Source organism: Heterodontus francisci, chromosome 4 (assembly GCF_036365525.1).
Source record: "Heterodontus francisci isolate sHetFra1 chromosome 4, sHetFra1.hap1, whole genome shotgun sequence".
In the NCBI taxonomy this organism is placed as follows: Eukaryota; Metazoa; Chordata; class Chondrichthyes; order Heterodontiformes; family Heterodontidae; genus Heterodontus; species Heterodontus francisci.
The window spans coordinates 173,505,474-173,525,685 of NC_090374.1; the positions used below are offsets into that span (position 1 = coordinate 173,505,474).

The 20,212-nt window shown below is 44.0% G+C and overlaps 1 protein-coding gene across 6 annotated transcripts in view; it reads left to right on the top strand.

Annotated features, from left to right (window-relative positions):
• LOC137369399 (tight junction protein ZO-2-like) overlaps positions 1-20,212 on the top strand; it is a 154,202-nt gene that overhangs the window by 66,385 nt on the left and 67,605 nt on the right. For all 6 annotated transcript variants that reach the window (XM_068030565.1, XM_068030564.1, XM_068030562.1 and 3 more), the window contains 3 exons: positions 7,970-8,023; positions 9,970-10,094; positions 15,926-16,028. In XM_068030565.1, coding sequence (XP_067886666.1) covers positions 7,979-8,023; positions 9,970-10,094; positions 15,926-16,028 — 273 coding nt within the window. In that variant the 5' untranslated portion in view covers positions 7,970-7,978. The remainder of the gene's footprint in view (positions 1-7,969; positions 8,024-9,969; positions 10,095-15,925; positions 16,029-20,212) is intronic.

Below are 20,212 nucleotides of genomic sequence, written 5' to 3' on the forward strand. Positions count from 1 at the left end.
AGAAGATAGTCACTAATTAATAAATCCAGTAAGGAATTCAAGAGAAACCTCTTTTTTACCAGAGAGTGGTGAGAATGTGGAACTTGCTAACCTGAGGGAGGTTGAGGTGAAATAAAAACAATAAATGCTGGAACCACTCAGCAGGTCTGGCAGCATCTGTGGAAAGAGAAGCAGAGTTAACGTTTCGGGTCAGTGACCCTTCTTCGGAACTGACAAATATTAAAAATGTTACAGGTTATAAGCCAGTGAGGTGGGGGTGGGGCAAGAGATAACAGGAGAAGATGTAGATTGGACAAGGCCACACAGCTGACCAAAAGGTTATGGAGCAAAGGCAAACAATGTGTTAATGGTGTGTTGAAAGACAAAGCGTGTGTACAGAAAAGGTGTTGACGGACTGAATATTGAACAGCAGCAAGTGCAAACATGAAAGAAAAAACAGTGGGTAAGCAAACTGAACAAACTAAGATGAAATGAAAAAATTGCAAAAAATGGTTGTAAAAAATGTAAAAAAAGAAAAAACAACTAAAAATGAAAGTAAAATGGGGGGCTGTCATGCTCTGAAAATATATAGTTGGACAGCCAGCATTTTGCTTTTATTTGAGAGGTTGAGGTGAATAGCGTAGCTGCATTGAAGGAGAAGTTGTATTAAAAACATGAAGGAGAATGGAATAGAAGCATATGGTGATAGGGTGGGAGGAGGCTCGTGTGGAGCACTAACACCAGCATATAGCAGTTGGGCCGCCAGGCCTGTTTCTGTGTTGTAAAATATCAAGTAATTCTGAGGGGCACTGCCCAAACTACCTTTTTCTCTCTGCGGGCTCACCTGTATGTTTCCAGCATTTTATGGTTCAGATTTCTTGCATTTACAACTTTATTTTGTTTTTTTTCAATAGCAGCTAAACCAATTTAATTCGGGGATTCCCACCCTGCAAAAACATGCTGCAATGTTAGTTGGTTTCAACTTGGCAGGTGGGACTGTACTGAGAACTGATGCTCAGCGAGCAAATCGGGATTGTGTAACTTTTTTTTCCTCCCTCCCTCCCTCCCTCCCTTCTAAAATGAAGGTGGAACTTACATTTCTATAGCACCTTTCAAGACCTCAGGACCTCAAGATCCCAAAACACTTCAACAGCCAATGAAGTACTTTTCTGAAGTGTAGGCGCTGTTGTAATGTAGGAAATGCAGCAGCCAATTTGCCCACAGGAAGCTCCCACAAACAGTAATGTGATAATGACTAGATAATCTGTTTTTATGATGTAGATTGAGGGATAAATATTAGCCTGGACAACAGGGCTGTTGTCTCAATAGTAGCTGTGGGCTCCTTTTACATCGATCTGAGAGGGCAGATGGGGCCTCAGGTTAATGGCACCTCTGACAACACTCCCTCAGTACTGCCATGGGAGGGTCAGCCTGGATTATGTGCTCAGATCACGGGAGCAGGATTCATACAGATTGTTGGTCTTGACAAGAAATGTAATCTTAGGAGATTTAAGGGTGCTGTTGAGTTGGTGTTTTCAGTGCTTCTGTGTATGGCAATATTCTGAGATGGCAGCATGATGGGACCTGTACCTTTTTTACTATGAGGACCTTGAGGCCTATTTTTAACAGGTGTGGAAAAACCCTATAGATATCTGAAGTTATTAAAGCTGTTTTCTGTGCAGAGTTGTGCTCAAAGGTGCAGGCAGGTATTTTCCCCATGAGTTTCTGTTAATGCCAGTTTAACCAAGAATTCAGCACGTAGGAGCAACCGGGTTAACTGGGGGGGGGGGGGGGGGGGGTGGGTGGAAACCTACTTGCTTTCAAATTGGGGAAATATTTTACGATTGTCACACCTTTTGAGTTAACTGAAATCAACTTGGCCAAGGCCAGTAACGGAACATGAATTCTGGCTCAGTAATGCTGCTTAGTGCTACATTTGGCAGAGCATTTATCAATTGTGAAATATGGAGTGCTGTTATATAGGTACATTGTAAAGTAATACATTTCAGTAGGAAGAAGACGACCACATATTCCTTGAAAAGTAAGTGTCTAAATGGGGTAGAGGAACTGAGGGATCTGGGGGTGCAAATACACAAATCGCTAAAAGTTGCAACTTGGATTACTGTCTTTAAAAAAGCAAACAAAGCACAGGGGTTCACTTCTGGAGGAATAGAATTGAAAAGCAGAAATGTTATGATAAACTTATTCAGAACCTTGGTTAGACCACACTTGGAGTGCAATGCACAGTTCTGGTCTCATAAAAAGGATATTGAGGCACTGGAGAAGGTGCAAAAACTTTTTAGAGATGATGCTAGAACTGAGAACTTATATATCCATCAGGAAAGGCTGAACAGGCTGGACCTTTTTTTTTCTCCCCCCTGTAAAAGAGAAGGCTGATTTAAGCATCCTTTTGAAAGTGGATAAATCACCAGCGCCGGATGAAATGTACCACAGGCTGTTAATAGAAGCTCGGGAGGAAATAGTGGAAGGTCTGACCATAATTTTCCAGTCCTCACTCTATACAAGTATAGTGCTGGAGGATTGGAGTACTGCTAACATTGTATCTGTTTAAAAAGGGAGTGAGTGGTAGACCGAATAATTACAGGCCAGTCAGTCTAACCTTGGTAATGGGCAAATTATTGGAATCAATTCTGCGAGACAGGATAAACTGTCACTTAGGCATGGATTAATCAAGGATACTCAGCATGGATTTGTTAAGGAAAGATTGTATCTGACTAACTTCATTTGAATTTTTTGAAGAAGTTAACCAGATTGATGAGGGGCTACGTGGGTTTTAGCAAGGCTTTTGACAAGGTCCCACATGGCAGACTGGGAATGTAGCAAGCTGGAGAAAACAAAAGGTAATTGTTTGACAGGTGCTTTTGCAACTGGAGGACTGTTTCTAGTGGTGTTCTGCAGGGCTCAATACTAGGTCCCTTGCTTTTTTATGCTATATATTAACAACTTGGACATAAATGTAGGGGGCATAATCAAGACAATTGTAGGCAATACAAAAATTGGCCGTGTGGTTGATAGTGAGGAGGATAACTAGACTGCAGGAAGATATCGATGATCAGGTGGGCAGATAAGTGGTAACTGGAAATTCAACCCAGAGAAGTGTGAGGTGTGAGGCAAAGGAATACACCGTTAATGGGAGGATACTGAGAGGTGTAGAGGAAGTGGTAGTGTCGCTGAAGTAGTAACCAGAGGCCCAAGATAACGATCTGGGGACATGGGTTCAAATCCCACTACGGCAGATGGTGAAATTTGAACTCAATTAATAAAATTGGGAATTTAAAAAAAAAAAAGCTACTCTAACGGTGAGTATGAAACCATTGTCGATTGTTGTAAGGACCCATCTGGTTCACTAATGTCCCTTAGGGAAGGAAATCTGCCATCCTCACCTGGTCTGGCCTACATAAGACACCAGACCCACAGCAATGCGGTTGACTCTTAAATGCCCTCTGAAATGGCCATTCAGTTCAAGGGCAATTGGGGATGGGCAATAAATTCTGGCCTCGCCAGCAATACCCACATCCCATGAACGAATAAAAAAAAAAAGTGAGGGACTTTGGTGTGAATGACACAGATCCCTGAAGGAAGCAGGACAGTTCGATAAGGTGGGTAAGAAGGCGTATGGAATCCTTTCCTTTATTAGCTGAGATACAGAATATAAGAGCAGAGAAGTTATGCTGGAATTGTATAAATTATTAGTTAGGTTGCAACTTTGTACTGTTTACAAAAACGATGTAATTGCACTGGAGAGGGTACAGAGGAGAGTTACGAGGGCTGGAATTTTACACCCTCCAAAAGGGGCGGCACAGTGGCGCAATGGTTAGCACTGCAGCCTCAGCTCCAGCGACCCGGGTTCAGTTCTGGGTACTGCCTGTGCGGAGTTTTGCAAGTTCTCCCTGTGACCGCATGGGTTTCCGCCGGGTGCTCCGGTTTCCTCCCACAGCCAAAGACTTGCAGGTTGATGGGTAAATTGGCCATGGTAAATTGCCCCTAGTGTAGGTAGGTGGTAGAATTGAGGGAAGGTGGGGATGTGGTAGGGAATATGGGATTTAATGTAGGATTAGTATAAGTGGGTGGTTGTTGATCGGCACAGACCCGGTGGGCCAAAGGCCTGTTTCAGTGCTGTATCTCTCTACGAAAAGAACGGGCTGGTGATGGGGGCGGGGGACGAGTAAAATGGAATGGGAAGCTGGGTGGGCCCTTCCTGACCCGCTGCTGCCTCCGCTGCCAATTTACACATGGTGGCGGCGAAAACCAGCCTAGCCGCCCCTGGCCGATTGAGGCCCTTAAGAGTGGCCAATCATCTGCCACTTAAAGGCCTCCGTTCGCCACCATGGGTATTAAACATTTGGCTGGTGGCGACTGAGGCTTCAGAAAACACACGATAAAACCAGGCCCGGGGCGGGGGGGGGTGGGGTTGGTCCTCCTGATTGGGCACCCTGTGCCCCACGGAGGGTCACCCCCAACACATAACACACCGCCTGCCCCCAAGCGACCTCGCTTGCCTCGCCGGGGCCTGATCAATTGTCCCCGGCGAGTCCCGAGAAACGTAACCTTTTTCCAGGGCCGTCTGTCATCTTCCTCCTGCAGCTGGGTGTAGTCCCAGCAGTGGCCACCATTCCCTGTGGTGCCACTGGGACGAAGAGCTGCCGGCCTGCTGATTGAGACAGGACGTCCCGCCCAATGGAGCTGCCGGTCAATGAGGTGGAAGTCCCACCCAAGACCAATTAAGGGCCTGGGGATCCAGTCTGGATCCCCAGGCCTGGTGGAGGCGGGCTCGCCACCGACTTTTAGGCCGGTGGACGGGTCCCTCCCGCCTCTAAAATTCTGGCCAAGGAAGAAGCCAGGACTGAAAAAATGCAGCTATAAGGAAACATTGGATAGGCTGGGGTTGTCCTCCTTGGAACAGAAGAGGATGAGGGGAGACTTGATTGAGATGTACAAAGTTGTGAGGGGCCTGGATATATTGGATGGGGAGGGCCTATTTACCTTACAGAGGTCAGTGACTGGGGGCATAGATTTAAAGTGATTGATAGAAAGATAATGAACCCGGCCAGGTGTTAGATTTAGATGTAGGTGAGCACTTTGGTGATAGTGATCACAATTCGGTTAGGTTTACCTTAGCGATGGGCAGGGACAGGTATATACCGCAGGGCAAAAATTATAGCTGGGGGAAAGGAAATTATGATGCGATTAGGCAAGATTTAGGATGCGTAGGATGGGGAAGGAAACTGCAGGGGATGGGAACAATCAAAATGTGGAGCTTATTCAAGGAGCAGCTACTGCGTGTCCTTGATAAGTATGTACCTGTGAGGCAGGGAGGAAGTTGTCGAGCGAGGGAGCCATGGTTTACTAAAGAAGTTGAAGCGCTTGGCAAGAGGAAGAAGAAGGCTTATGTTAGGATGAGACGTGAAGGCTCAGTTAGGGCGCTTGAGAGTTACAAGCTAGCCAGGAAGGATCTAAAGGGAGAGCTAAGAAGAGCAAGGAGAGGACACGAGAAGTCATTGGCGGATAGGATCAGGGAAAACCCTAAGGCTTTCTATAGGTATATCAGGAATAAAAGAATGACTAGAGTTAGATTAGGGCCAATCAAGGATAGTAGTGGGAAGTTGTGCGTGGAATCGGAGGAGGTAGGGGAAGTGTTAAATGAATATTTTGCGTCAGTATTTACAGTAGAGAAAGAAAATGTTGTCGAGGAGAATACTGAGATTCAGGCTACTAGGCTAGATGGGATTGAGGTTCACAAGGAGGAGGTGTTATCAATTTTGGAAAGTGTGAAAATAGATAAGTCCCCTGGGCCAGATGGGATTTATCCTAGGATTCTCTGGGAAGCCAGGGAGGAGATTGCAGAGCCTTTGTCCTTGATCTTTATGTCGTCATTGTCGACAGGAATAGTGCCGGAAGACTGGAGGATAGCAAATGTTGTCCCCTTGTTCAAGAAGGGGAGTAGAGACAGCCCTGGTAATTATAGACCTGTGAGCCTTACTTCGGTTGTGGGTAAAATGTTGGAAAAGGTTATAAGAGACAGGATTTATAATCATCTTGAAAAGAATAAGTTCATTAGCGATAGTCAGCACGGTTTTGTGACGGGTAGGTCGTGCCTCACAAACCTTATTGAGTTTTTCGAGAAGGTGACCAAACAGGTGGATGAGGGTAAAGCAGTGGATGTGTATATGGATTTCAGTAAGGCGTTTGATAAGGTTCCCCATGGTAGGCTATTGCAGAAAATACGGAAGTATGGGGTTGAAGGTGATTTAGAGCTTTGGATCAGAAATTGGCTAGCTGAAAGAAGACAGAGGGTGGTGGTTGATGGCAAATGTTCATCCTGGAGTTTAGTTACTAGTGGTGTACCGCAAGGATCTGTTTTGGGGCCACTGCTGTTTGTCATTTTTATAAATGACCTGGAAGAGGGTGTAGAAGGGTGGGTTAGTAAATTTGCGGATGACACTAAGGTCGGTGGAGTTGTGGATAGTGCCGAAGGATGTTGTAGGGTACAGAGGGACATAGATAGGCTGCAGAGCTGGGCTGAGAGATGGCAAATGGAGTTTAATGCGGAAAAGTGAGAGGTGATTCACTTTGGAAGGAGTAACAGGAATGCAGAGTACTGGGCTAATGGGAAGATTCTTGGTAGTGTAGATGAACAGAGAGATCTTGGTGTCCAGGTGCATAAATCCCTGAAGGTTGCCACCCAGGTTAATAGGGATGTTAAGAAGGCATATGGTGTGTTAGCTTTTATTAGTTGGGGGATCGAGTTTCGGAGCCACGAGGTCATGCTGCAGCTGTACAAAACTCTGGTGAGACCGCACCTGGAGTATTGCGTGCCGTTCTGGTCACCGCATTATAGGAAGGATGTGGAAGCTATGGAAAGGGTGCAGAGGAGATTTACTAGTATGTTGCTTGGTATGGAGGGAAGGTGTTGCGAGGAAAGGCTGAGGGACTTGAGGTTGTTTTCGTTGGAGAGAAGGAGGAGGAGAGGTGACTTAATAGAGACATATAAGATAATCAGAGGGTTAGATAGGGTGGATAGTGAGAGTCTTTTTCCTCGGATGGTGATGGCAAACACGAGGGGACGTAGCTTTAAGTTGAGGGGTGATAGTTATAGGACAGATGTTCGAGGTAGTTTCTTTACTCAGAGAGTAGTAGGGGCGTGGAACGCCCTGCCTGCAACAGTAGTAGACTCGCCAACTTTACGGGCATTTAAGTGGTCATTGGATAGACATATGGATGAAAATGGAATAATGTAGGTCAGATGGTTTCACAGGTCGGCGCAACATCGAGGGCCGAAGGGCCTGCACTGCGCTGTAATGTTCTTTTTAAAAAAAAAAATTAGAGGGGAGATTTGAAAAAGTTTTTCCACCCAAAGGGTGGTAGGACTCTGGAACACATTGCCTGTAAGGGTAGTTGAGGCAGAAACCCTCAACTCATATTTAAAAGGTGTCTGGATATGTACCTCCGTAACCTTCAGGGCTACGGACTAAATGCTGGAGTGTGGAATTAGGCTGGGCAGCTTGTTTTTTTTTTTTTGGCCAGCGCAGGCAAGATGGGCCAAGTGGTCTCTTTCTGAGCTGTAAACTTTCTATGATGGGTGACCTAATAGAGACCTTTAAAATTATTGGGGAAGACATAGAGAAGATGTTTCCGCTTCTGGGTAAGACCAGAACTGGGGCTATAAATATAAGATGGTCACAAATAAATCCAATAGGGAATTCAGGAGAAACTTCTTTTACCCAGAGAGTGGTGAGAATGTGGAACTTGCTATGCCAAGGAGTAGATGAGATGAATAGAATGGATGCATTTAAGGGGAAGCTGGATAAACGCATAAGGGAGAAAGGAATAGGAGGGTATGCTAATGGGGGTTAGACTGGGAGGTGACTTGTGGAGTATAAATATTGACGTGGACTGCGTGGGTGAATGGCCTGTTAATGTGTTGTAAATACTTTATGCTTATGCTAAGAGTGTCATTATTTTTCCGCAGGCCGCAGTCATGGAGGAGGTCATTTGGGAGCAGTTTACTGTGACGTTACAAAAAGTAAGAGTTTGCTTTATTTTCCTTCAAATTTATTGGGACACTATCTGATACAGATCAGCCGTGATCTATTTGAATGGCAGGATAGGTTCAAGGGGTTGAATGGCCTCTCCTATTCCTCTGAGAAATTAAAAAAATAAATCAAATTTAGATTACAGGGACTTAAACTCTGGCATTGTATTACAAATGCTGTTAAACTATCTTTAGAACTACTTAGTGTGTCAATTCATTCTGTAACTTATTTGGCACCTAATGCATGTGGATCTTGCTGTCTATCTCTGTGCCATTAATTTTCTGTTTGAGATCGCTCTCCAGTAATTTTTTTTTTTCAATATAGCTTTTTTTTTTCATCAATCCTGTTTATTTTTTATTTATTTTAGAGATACAGCACTGAAACAGGCCCTTCGGCCCACCGAGTCTGTGCCGACCATCAACCACCCATTTATACTAATCCTACATTAATCCCATTACCCTCTCACATCCCCACCTTCCCCTACCACCTACCTATCCGTCCCTTTTGTGCTCCCTGTCACTGGCTTCAGGTTTATACATCCTGATTGATCTGTCAATCAATCCCTTAGGATGAAGTCTGTTTGAGAAGTTCATGACTCCTGTGTACATGTTTCTTTTCCATCACCTCTGCTGCATTCCTTTGACAGCTGTCTCCTTCCAAGGGTGGCCTTTCTCACAGAGCTGAGATTGTGGTAGCACAGTGGTTATGTTACTGGTCCAATGATCTGGAGACGCGAGTTCACATCCCACCAAGGCAGTTGGAGGATTTAAATTCAGTGAATTAAAAAGCTAGTCTCAATAATGGTGATCGTGCAACTACTGGATTGTTGTTTTTGTTTTTAAAAACATCTGGTACTTTTAGGTAAGGAAATCTGTCATCCTTACCCAGTCTGGCCTCTGTGACTCCAGACCCTCTGAAATGGCCCAGCAAGCCATTAGCTATGAGGAGAGGTTGGATAAACTTGGATTGTTTTCACTGGAACGACAGAGGTGGAGTGGCGACATGATCGAGGTTTACAAAGTTATGAGCGGCGTGGATAGTCAGAAGCTTTTTCCCAGGGTGGAAGAGTCAGTTACTAGGGGACATAGGTTTAAGTGCGAGGGGCAAAGTTTAGAGGGGATGTGCGAGGCAAGTTCTTTACACAGAGGGTGGTGAGTGCCTAGAACTTGCTGCCGGGGGAGGTGGTGGAAGCAGGTACCATAGAGACGTTTAAGAGGCATCTTGACAAATACATGAATAGGTTGGGAATAGAGGGATATGGTCCCCGGAAGTGCAGAAGGTTTTAGTTGAGACAGGAATCAAGATCAGCGCAAGCTTGGAGGGCTGAATGGCCTGTTCCTGTGCTGTATTGTTCTTTGTAAGCCACTTAATTATGCACAAAGGCGGCTCACCACTACCTTCTCAAAGGCATTTAGGGATGGGCAATAAATATTGGCCTTACCAGGGATGTCTGCATCCTGTAAATGAATATAAATACAAAGCATCAGTACAGCCACCCTGTGTCTCTCCTGTGTTGCGTGAAATTAAAAGATGCATTTTCTACAGAATGTCTCCTCCAACTCTCATCTAATAAAGTCCCAGTGTCTCAGTACGGGATCTGCCCATAACAAAGGAACAAATAAACTGCAAAAAGTAGGTTCCAATTGAAATGTTACTGGACACTATTAATATAAACAGAAATCAATAGCCATCCCATTTGATTAACACTTTGCTAACTCCGGCAATTACCTTATATTGAGGTTTTATTTTTAAAAAACAGATGTCTGCAATGATTCGTGTTCAATTGCCTAGTAGGCAAAGTGCCTGAAATGATCAATTTTGTTTTATTTTGTCTTGAGTTTTTTTTGTATTAGTTATAGGCATATTTTTTAAATACAGAAATGTTTTACAAAATATTGTAACTTTTTTTTTCTCCCCCCTCCCTGAAATTGTTTAGGACTCAAAGAGGGGGTTTGGTATAGCGGTGTCTGGAGGGAGAGACAACCCCAACTTCGAGAATGGTGAAACCTCCATCATTATCTCCGATGTTTTGGAAGGCGGCCCAGCGGATGGGTTACTGCAGTGAGTAAAACTTGCTGAGGTTTAGCTGATGAATGGGAATAATCTGCCTTTTTTAAAGGTGTGGAATTGATGAGCTCCGTGCTGCCATCAATTAAACTTGACAATGTGTGATTTGGAAAGAAATATTGAGTATCTAGTATAGCTCAATGGGTAACACTCTCACATGAGTCAGAAGGTTGAGGGTTCCATTCCAGAGACTTGAGCGTTAAATCCAGGCTGACGTTCCCGGTTCGGTAGTGAGGGATTGCTGTGCTGTTGGAGGTGCCGCATTTCGACTGAGACGTCAAACCGAGGTGCAGTCTGCCCTCTTGGATCATAAAAGATCCCACGACACTATTTCAGAGAAGAGCAGGGGAGTTCTCCAGTGTCCTGACCAAAATATATTCTTGAAACAACATTACTAAGAACAATGATCTCCCTTCTCCCACCCCCCCCCCCCCCCCACCCAACTCTGTTTTTATAGACTATGGTGGGATGCTGGGTGCGGTTGTTTGTAGGTTGGAAATTGGGATAAGAAGGATTTTCCCTTTCCTTTTTGTAGTTGTGTATTTTTGAAGATTCGCTAATGTAGTTACTAAAATTGTGGGGAAAATATTGGTACAGTATAATTAAATCTCTTGAATTATAAGTTCCACAAAAGTTTAATAACTACAGTCTCAATCAAATCTAACTCTCCGCCAAGTGATTATTCATAAATTGGTAAAGCAATAATGTCATTTCAGGCAAGGGCTAGACAAATACAATAAAAACAGAAAATGCTGGAAATACACGGCAGGTCTGGCAGCATCTGTTGAGAGAAACAGTTAACATTTCAGGTTGATGACTCTTCATCAAAATAAGATTGACTGAAACTTGAACTTTTTTTTCTCGCTACACAGATGCTGCCTGACCTGAGTGCATCTAGCATTTTCTGTTTTTTATTTCAGGTTTGCAGCATCCGCAGTATTTTTGCTTCTGGGCTAGATAAATGTGTTGTATTATGGCTCGTATAATTGCTACAAGACTTGGGTTTAAGAATGCAAGTGAGATATTTCAAAATTTTGTTCAGTTAATGAATTGCATTCAAGTTCTGACAAGATAATTGGCAAAAGAGCCAGAGGGGCGATAAGGATATATATTTTTTAAACTCAGCATGTTGTTGTCGTCATTGGGAATGTGCTGCCTGATAGAGGTGGAAGCAGATCCAATAGTAACTTTCAGAAGGGATTTGGATAAATATTGATTTGAAAAGAATAGTATTTGTAGGGATATGGGGAAAGAGCAGAGAAGTGGGACTAATTGGATAGCTCCTTCAAAGAGCCAGCATAGGCTTGATGGGCTGAATGGTCTCCATCTGTGCTGTCTGATTCTAGGCTGTCCAATATGCTGAACCACACTGCTTTCCTTTCTTTCATTTTAGAGTTGTAGAATTTGTGGGGCATTTCTTTTCAGGATTTTGTCTTTTTTATAGAACCTTTTCTCATGTTGACCATCCCATCAAGAGGATGGGCTGGAAACTTGCATGCAACTGGCAGATCCTTCCTCCATGGTTGGGAAGTACAGGCACTGAATTTGAACAAGTGGAACTTCCTCTGTACTGCATTGGCAGTGTTGGCCTAGATTGTGTGTGTAAGTCTCTGGAGTGGGATTTGAATCCACAACCTCCTGACTCTGAATGTTACCCACTGAGCCATGACTGACATGTGTGGTTCAAGGGGAGGCTGGAACTGTACAACTTCCAAAGCACCCAGTATACCAAATGAACAACTACAACTAGTATTTATAGTTTTTTTTTCATCAATCCTGTTGTATTTAGTCATTACCAAATGTCCTTTTTGTGCCCCCTGTCAATGGCTTCAGGTTGACACATTCTGATTGATCTGTCAACCTTTAGGATGAAGTCAGTTTCAGAAATGGGCGGCGCAGTGACGCAGTGGTTAGCACCGCAGCCTCACAGCTCCAGCAACCCGGGTTCAATTCTGGGTACTTCCTGTTTGGAGTTTGCAAGTTCTCCCTGTGTCTGCGTGGGTTTTCACCGGGTACTCCGGTTTCCTCCCACCACCAAAAGACTTGCAGGTTGATAGGTAAATTGGCCATTATAAATTGCCCCTAGTATAGGTAGGTGGTAGGAGAATATAGGGACAGGTGGGGATGTGGTAGAAATATGGGATTAGTGTAGGATTTAGTATAAATGGGTGGTTAATGGTCGGCACAGACTCGGTGGGCCGAAGGGCCTGTTTCAGTGCTGTATCTCTTTATAAAAAAAAAATCATGACTCTTGTGCACATATTTCTTTTCCATCACCCTCTGCTGCAGTCCTTTCGACAGCTGTCCCCTTCCAAGTATGGGCTTTCTCAAACAGCTGAGGGTGTAGTAGCACAGTGGTTCTGTTTCTGGGCTAGTAATTCAGAGTAAAAGGTGTTGCTATGGGTACCCGCATGGGTCCTAGTTATGCCTGTCTTTTTGTGGGATATGTCGAGCATTCTTTGTTCCAGTCCTACTCAGGCCCCCTCCCCCAACTCTTTTTCCGGTACATTGATGACTGTATCGGTGCCGTTTCCTGCTCCCGCCCCGAACTAGAAATTCTCTCACCTTTTACATGGTCCATCTCCGACACTTCCCTTTCCTTCCTCGACTTCTCTGTCTCTATCTCTGGGGATAGGTTGTCTACCAATATCCATTATAAGCCCACCGACTCCCACAGCTACCTCGACTACACTTCTTCACACCCTACCTCCTGTAAGGACTCCATTCCATTCTCCCAGTTTCTCAGTCTCCGACGCATCTGCTCTGATGATGCTACCTTCCATGACAGTTCTTCTGATATGACCTCCTTTTTCCTCAACCGAGGATTTCCCCCCACTGTGGTTGACAGGGCCCTCAACCGTGTCTGACCCATTCCCCGCACCTCACCCCTTCCCCTCCCTCCCAGAACCGTGACAGGGTTCCCCTTGTCCTCACTTTTCACCCCACCAGCCTCCATATCCAAAGGATCATCCTCCGCCATTTCCGCCACCTCCAGCGTGATGCCACTACCAGTCGCATCTTCCCCTCCCTTCCCCTGCCAGCATTCCAAAGGGATCGTTCCCTCCGCGACACCCTGGTCCACTCCTCCATTACCCCCACCACCTCGTCCCCGTCCCAGGGCACCTTCCCCTGCAATCGCAGGAGGTGTAATACCTACCCATTTACCTCCTCTCTCCTCACTATCCCAGGCCCCAAACACTCCTTTCAGGTGAAGCAGCGATTTACTTGTACTTCTTTCAATGTAGTATACTGTATTCGCTGCTCACAGTGTGGTCTCCTCTACATTGGGGAGACCAAGCGCAGACTGGGTGACCGCTTTGCGGAACATCTCCGCTCAGTCCGCAAGCAGGACCCTGAGCTTCCGGTTGCTTGCCATTTCAACACTCCCCCCTGCTCTCATGCTCACATCTCTGTCCTGGGATTGCTGCAGTGTTCCAGTGAACATCAACGCAAGCTCGAGGAACAGCATCTCATCTACCGATTAGGCACACTACAGCCTGCCGGTCTGAACATTGAGTTCAATAATTTCAGAGCATGACAGCCCCCCAATTTACTTTCATTTTTAGTTATTTTTTCTTTTTTTTTACATTCTTTTTTACATATTTTACAATCTTTTTTTTTGCATTTATTTCATTTCATCTTAGTTTGTTCAGTTTGCTTACCCACTGGTTTTTTTCAGGTTTGCACTTGCTGCTGTTCAATATTCAGTGTATTAACACCTAATCTGTACTAATGCTTTGTCTTTCAACACACCATTAACATTTTGTTTGCCTTTGCTCCGTGACCTTTTGGTCAGCTATGTGGCCTGGTCCAATCTGGACCTCCTTTGTTATCTCTTGCCCCACCCCCACCTCACTTGCTTATAATCTGTGACTTTTCTAATATTTGTCAGTTCTGAAGAAGGGTCACTGACCAGAAACGTTAACTCTGCTTCTCTTTCCACAGATGCTGCCAGACCTGCTGAGTGGTTCCAGCATTTCTTGTTTTTATTATATATTATATTAGTAATTCAGAGGCTTGGTCTAACAATCCAGAGAAGTAAGTTCAAATCCCACTGTGGCAACTGGGGGATTTAATTCAGTAAATTCAATAAATCTAGAATAAAAAGCTAGTCTCAATAATGGTTGCCATGAAACTATTGGATTGTTGGAAAAAACCCATCTGATTCCTTATGTTTATATAGCGCCTTTAACATAATGCATCTCGAGGAACTTTACAGGAGCATTTTAAAACAAAAACATGACACCGAGCCCCAAAAGCTTAGTGTTAAGGAGTGTCTTAAAGGAGGAAAGATAGGTAGAGCGGCGATAGGATTATATTCCAGAGCTTCGGGCCTAGGCAACAGAAGGCACGGCCATTAATAATTGAACAATTCTTAAGCATCCCCAATTTTAAGAGGATGGAATTAGAGGAGCACAGATATCTCTTGGGTTGTGGGGTTGGAGGGGACCGAGAGCTAATGTAGGTCAGCGAGCACTGGGTGATAGGTGAATGGGACTTAGTGTGAGTTAAGGTCGCAGAGTTTTGGATGACCAAGTTTGCGGAGGGTAGAATGTAGGAGACCAGCCAGGAGTGTGCTGGACTAGTCAAATCTAGAGGTAATGAAGCTGTGAATGATGGTTTCAGCAGCAGGTGAGCTGAGACAGGGGTGACATCAGGCAATGTTATGGAATAGGCAGCCATAGCGATGGCACGAATATGAGGTCGAAAGCTCATCTCGGGGTCAAATGTGACACCAAGGTTGCGAACAGACTGTTACCAGGGAAAGGGATGAAGTCAGTAGCTAGGGAACAGAGTTTGGAGTGGGGACGAAAAACAATGCCTTCCGTTTTCCCAATATTTAATTGGAGGAAATTTCTGCTCATCCAGTACTGGATGTCAGATAAGCAGTCTGATAATTTAGCAACCATGGAGGTGTTGAAAGAGGTTGTGGTGAGGTAGAGCTGAGTGTTGTTAGTGTACCTGTGAAAACTAATGCTATTCTTTGGATGATGTCACCAAGGGGCAGCATGCAGATGGAAATAGGGAGGGGGCCAAGGATAGCTACTTGGGGCAACAGAGGTAACTGTGCGCGGGCAGGAAGAGAAGCCAATGCAAGTGGTTTCTCTGGCTATGATTAGTAGATAAGAATGGAACCAGGTGAGTGCAGTCCCACGCAGCTGGACGACAGTGGAGCAGAGTTGAGAGGAGGACAGCGTGGTAAACTGTGTCAAAGGTTGCAGTTGGGTAGAGGAGGAGGGATAGTTTACCTTTGGCGTGGTCACATAGGATGTCAGTTGTGACTTTGATAAGAGCTGTTTCGGTAGTGTGGCGGGGCAGAAATCTGATTGGAGGGATTCAGACATGGAGTTCTGGTAAAGATGGGAACAGATTTGGGAAGCAACAACACATTCAAGGACTTTGAGGAGGAAAGGGAGATTGCAGATGGGTTGGTAGTTTGCAAGGACATTGAAGTCAAGGATTTTTTTGAGGATGGAAGTGATGATGACAGATTTAAAGGAGAGAGGGGTAACCCCCAAAGAAAGAACCATTTATAATACTGGCTGACATGGGGATCAGAAGGGGAAGTTAGTTAGGTGGTCAGCAGTTCAGTTGTAATAGGATCAACGGAGGAGGAGGTGGCTCTCATGAAAAGAATTCTCTTATTGTATTACCCATGAATCCTGGTTAAAATGGATTTATTTCTAACTATTTTCCAGGTTTTGATTTAAAAAGAATTTAGAATGTTTGGTTAGTTTTGAAAGTATTTCAAACGGTATTTGCCAAAACTACAAAGGGAGTTTTGCGGGCTCTGTAATTGTGAACGTTTTTCTTTTCTTTGCCAGAGAAAATGACCGGGTTATAAATGTTAATGGCTTTCCTATGGAAAACGTGCCTCATTCCTTTGCTGTACAACAGTTGAGAAAATGTGGGAAAGTAGCCCAAATAGTAAGTGCTGCTGACTTTAATATTTACTGTAATTAGTGATTTTAACTTTATGATAGAAATGTTTTGGGCACAGGCACCACCTCCTGTGACTTGAGTTCCATGTTCACCAAAAAACATTGTTCACTGAAATCTGGCAGTCAAGCAATGAATCTGACTGATTTACGGTAGGACTAATGCAAGGGTGTTTTGTTTTTTATACAGTGAGTTGTTGTGATCTGGAATGCTCCGCCTGAAAGGGGAGTCGAAGCAGACTCAATAGCAACTTTCAAAAAGGCATTAGATAAGGGAGTTAAAAAGATATGGGAAAAGAGCAGGGGAATGGGTTTAATTGGAAAGCTCTTTCTTGAAGAGCTAGCACAGGCATGATGGACTGAAAGGCCTCCTGTGCCTAATCATAGAATGATACAGCAGAGAAGGTTATTCAGCCCATTGTGTCTTTGAAAGAGCAATCCAATTTAACCCACTCCCCTGCTCCTTCGCTGTAGCCCTGCAATTTGTTTTCCCCTTCAAATGTTTATCCCATTCCCTTTTGAAAGTTACTATTGAATCTGCTTCCACTGCCCTTTCACGCAGTGCATTCCAGATCATAACTTTTTATTTTTATAAACAAACGTTTCCTTATGTCATCTCTACTTTTGCCAAGTGTCTTAAATCTGTCCTCTGGTTACTAACCCTTCTGTCACTGGATACCAAGTAATCAGAAGCTATCAAAACCCTAGATGCTTTTGAAGATGTTTATTAAATCTCATTCTCTGCTCTAAGGAGGACAACCCCAGGTCTCTCCAGTATCTCTGTTTTAGCAGGGCCATGGAAACTGGCCAACAATAAATGTTTTATCCCCCAATACCAAAGATCAGGATTTCAACTCGTGTTAACGCTGAAGGGGGTTAATAACTGCATCTTAATTGCCACAAGGTTATCAATGGTCACTGAACAGCACTAACATTACCATGGTATTAGAATAAACAGTACATGTTTCATTGCGTTTTAAGTCGACCACAAATGACCTGAACATTGTCTGAAATGTATCATCCTTCCTAAATAAGATCTGTTGACTGACTATGGCAAGGTCTGGATAAAAATAGGGATTTAAAAAAAATTCAATCTTCCACTGGTTGTAATGCAATTATCAGAATCAATTTGTCATTCAGATTAAATTTTCAGTCGTAAGTTTAAATTGAATGATGTCCAACAGAACAACTGAGGAAGAAAGCTTTTTAATTTCCTCTTCCTCTGGTTTTCAGCCCTGCTTACCCTTGACATTTACCATGAGTTTTTCATCCCCTCTCTTCCCTCCATTTCTCCTCCTCCTCCATCCAGTTTTCTTTGGTGTTATTTATCCCTTTTGTATCTGCATCTTCTGCATTTTCTTTATAGTCACAAGAACTATCAGCAGGATGGAAAGTAAGTTGTGCAAACCCAGGGCTCAGCTGTTTGACTATTCTACATCACAGTACCAGCCACACCCCCATTTTATCAATAAATAAAATAGCTATCAAACCAATTTGTAAAAGTCTGGTGAAATTTACTTACTTGGAAAGTCTTCATTCTCTCCTCCTCGTACCCTTACACCACCTTGCTGAGGATCAGCAAACGATACAACACAGGATGGTAGTTGGTTAGCTCAGTTGGCTAGACAGCTAGAGTGTGATGCAGAAAGATGCCAACAGTGTGGGTTCAGTCCCCGTACTGGCTGTAGTAGTTCATGGAGGCCTTCCCCGTCAAGCTATGCATTACCGACTGTGTCATTCCTAATGGAGAGGGAAGCCTGAGGTCTTTTGAGACTACGCCTACAACAGCAGCACAAGAGGCCATTTGGCCCACTGTGCCTGTGCCAGCTCATTGAAGAGCAATTAGAATCATAGAATGGTTACAGCAGAGAAGGAGCCAATCAGCCTGTCATGTCTGTGATAGCTCTCTGCAATTGCTGCTCAGCTAGTCCCACTCCCCCACCTTTTCCCTGTAGCCCTGCAAATTTCCTCTTCAGATGCTTTTTAAATTCCCTTTTAAAAGCCACGATTGAATCCTTCTCCACCACCTTCTCAGGCAGTGCATTCCAGATCCTAACCACCCGCTTTTTAAAAATGTTTCCCTCGAGTCACTGTTGGGTCACTTTAACTCCGTTTCCTCTGGTTCTCAATCCTTCCACCAATGGGAACAGTTTCTCTCTACCTACTTAGTCCAGACCCCTCATGATTTTGAATACCTCTATCAAATCTCCTCTCAACCTTCTCCATTTTTTGTCTTCTCTGAGGAGAACAACCCCAGCTTCTTCAATCTCTCCATGTAACTGAAGTCCCTCATCCCTGGAACCATTCTCATAAATCTTTTCTGCATCCTCTCCAATGCCTTCACAACCTTCCTAAAGTGCAGTGCCTTGAATGGGACACAATACTCCAGTTGAGGCTGAACTAGTGTTTTGCTGACATGCATGTTATGTGGGACTTTATCAAATGTCTTTTGGACATCCATGTACATCATGTCAACCACATTACCCTCATCAACCCTCTGTTACCTCATCAATCATTTGAAATACTTGTTATCTCCATATATGATGGAGGAAATCATAAAGCAGATTCATTAAAGGGAACCATACTACTGAGCTACCATGTGGCATTAAGAGCAGTATGTATGCAGACATTTGCAATCTGCTGACTAAGTCTAGGAATGTGCAGTTCAGAAATGTTACTGAAAATGGAATTTTACTCATGGAAATGAAGAAAAAATGGCCAATCGCAACGTGCCTGGAATATTAACCCTTCAGTGGTATTCATGCATGTTCCAAGCAAGCTCAAGTCTATCCTGATCAGTAGTTACCTTTCCAACCCATATTCAGTTTTCTCCACCGTTTGCTTGTGTAATTGGTAACAGCAGTAGAAAAGTAAACTGGCTTTGAGCAGGGATTAGGCTGAATTGTGTTGGGACAGCAATTCTCAGCCTGCCCCCTCCAGCTGTTTGGCTCATCACAATGTTTCACTTGCCCAGCCACCCAAAGTGCTTTCCAGCCTACTGGTGTGCACTCCCACTCCACGTGCTTCCTGGCCCATTTGCTCAGCCGACAATCCATAGTGCTTCCCAACCCACCTGTTTGCCCAGTTGTTTCCTGGCCTGGTCTTCGGTAATCTGCTCAGCCTGAAAAGATGGAAAAGGGGAATGCTGAGGAGGAGAGGGGAGGAGTCAGTGATGTGAAACTAATGAATGAGAAAACCCATGTGGTCCTGCTGTTCAATTTATCTCCTAGTTCCTGAAACTCCATTTGCAGAAACATCATTTCCATATCTTCCTATGTCATTGGTTTCAATATGAGGTACAGCTTCAGGCTGTTCCCCAGACCTCTCCAAATTCTTTTGAATATTTTGGTTCAAAAGTTGTTTGTCACCTGTAATTTTAATATCATTTTAGTTAATGGGGCAAAGGCTTTTTTGTCTTTCTGACAAAATTTTACAAACTGAAAAAAACCATCTAGTTCTTTACATTTAAAAAAAAAATGCAAATTGGTTGCAAACTATTCAACCTGTTACTTGAATCTTTGTACTGGTATTTAGCATACTTGATGTCACTATTGCCTGATGTTTTCATAGGAGCACAGGCTAAGAGGAGGTCATGTAGCCCCTCTGGTCTGTTCCACTATTCAATTCGATTGTGGCCACCCTGTACCTTAACTCCCATTTACCTGCCTTGGTTCTGCAACCCTTGGTGCCCTAACACACAAATCTATTCCTCTCCGTCTTGGCTTCGGTTGGTCCTCCAAAAGGTTCCTTCTGCCCTGTTCAGTTCTGGATGTGTATAAAATAATGATTACCTGTCTCTTGCACAGCAGATCCATCAGCAAGTAGATTTGTGGCATGTTCTTGTTTTGTGTTTTGCATTCTCTTGGAGAGAAGTTAACACAACAAGTACAAGTCATTCGTGCTTCCACATTTCAACCTTCGAGATGTAACGTGAAGACTATCCTAATCAGGATACCAGTTGCATTGCTTTTTGGGGAAATTTATTTAAATAAGTTTTGTTTTGTGGAAGCCAGGGAGGAGATTGCAGAGCCTTTGTCCTTGATTTTTATGTCGTCATTGTCGACAGGAATAGTGCCAGAAGACTGGAGGATAGCAAATGTTGTCCCCTTGTTCAAGAAAGGGAGTAGAGACAGCCCTGGTAATTATAGACCTGTGAGCCTTACTTCGGTTGTG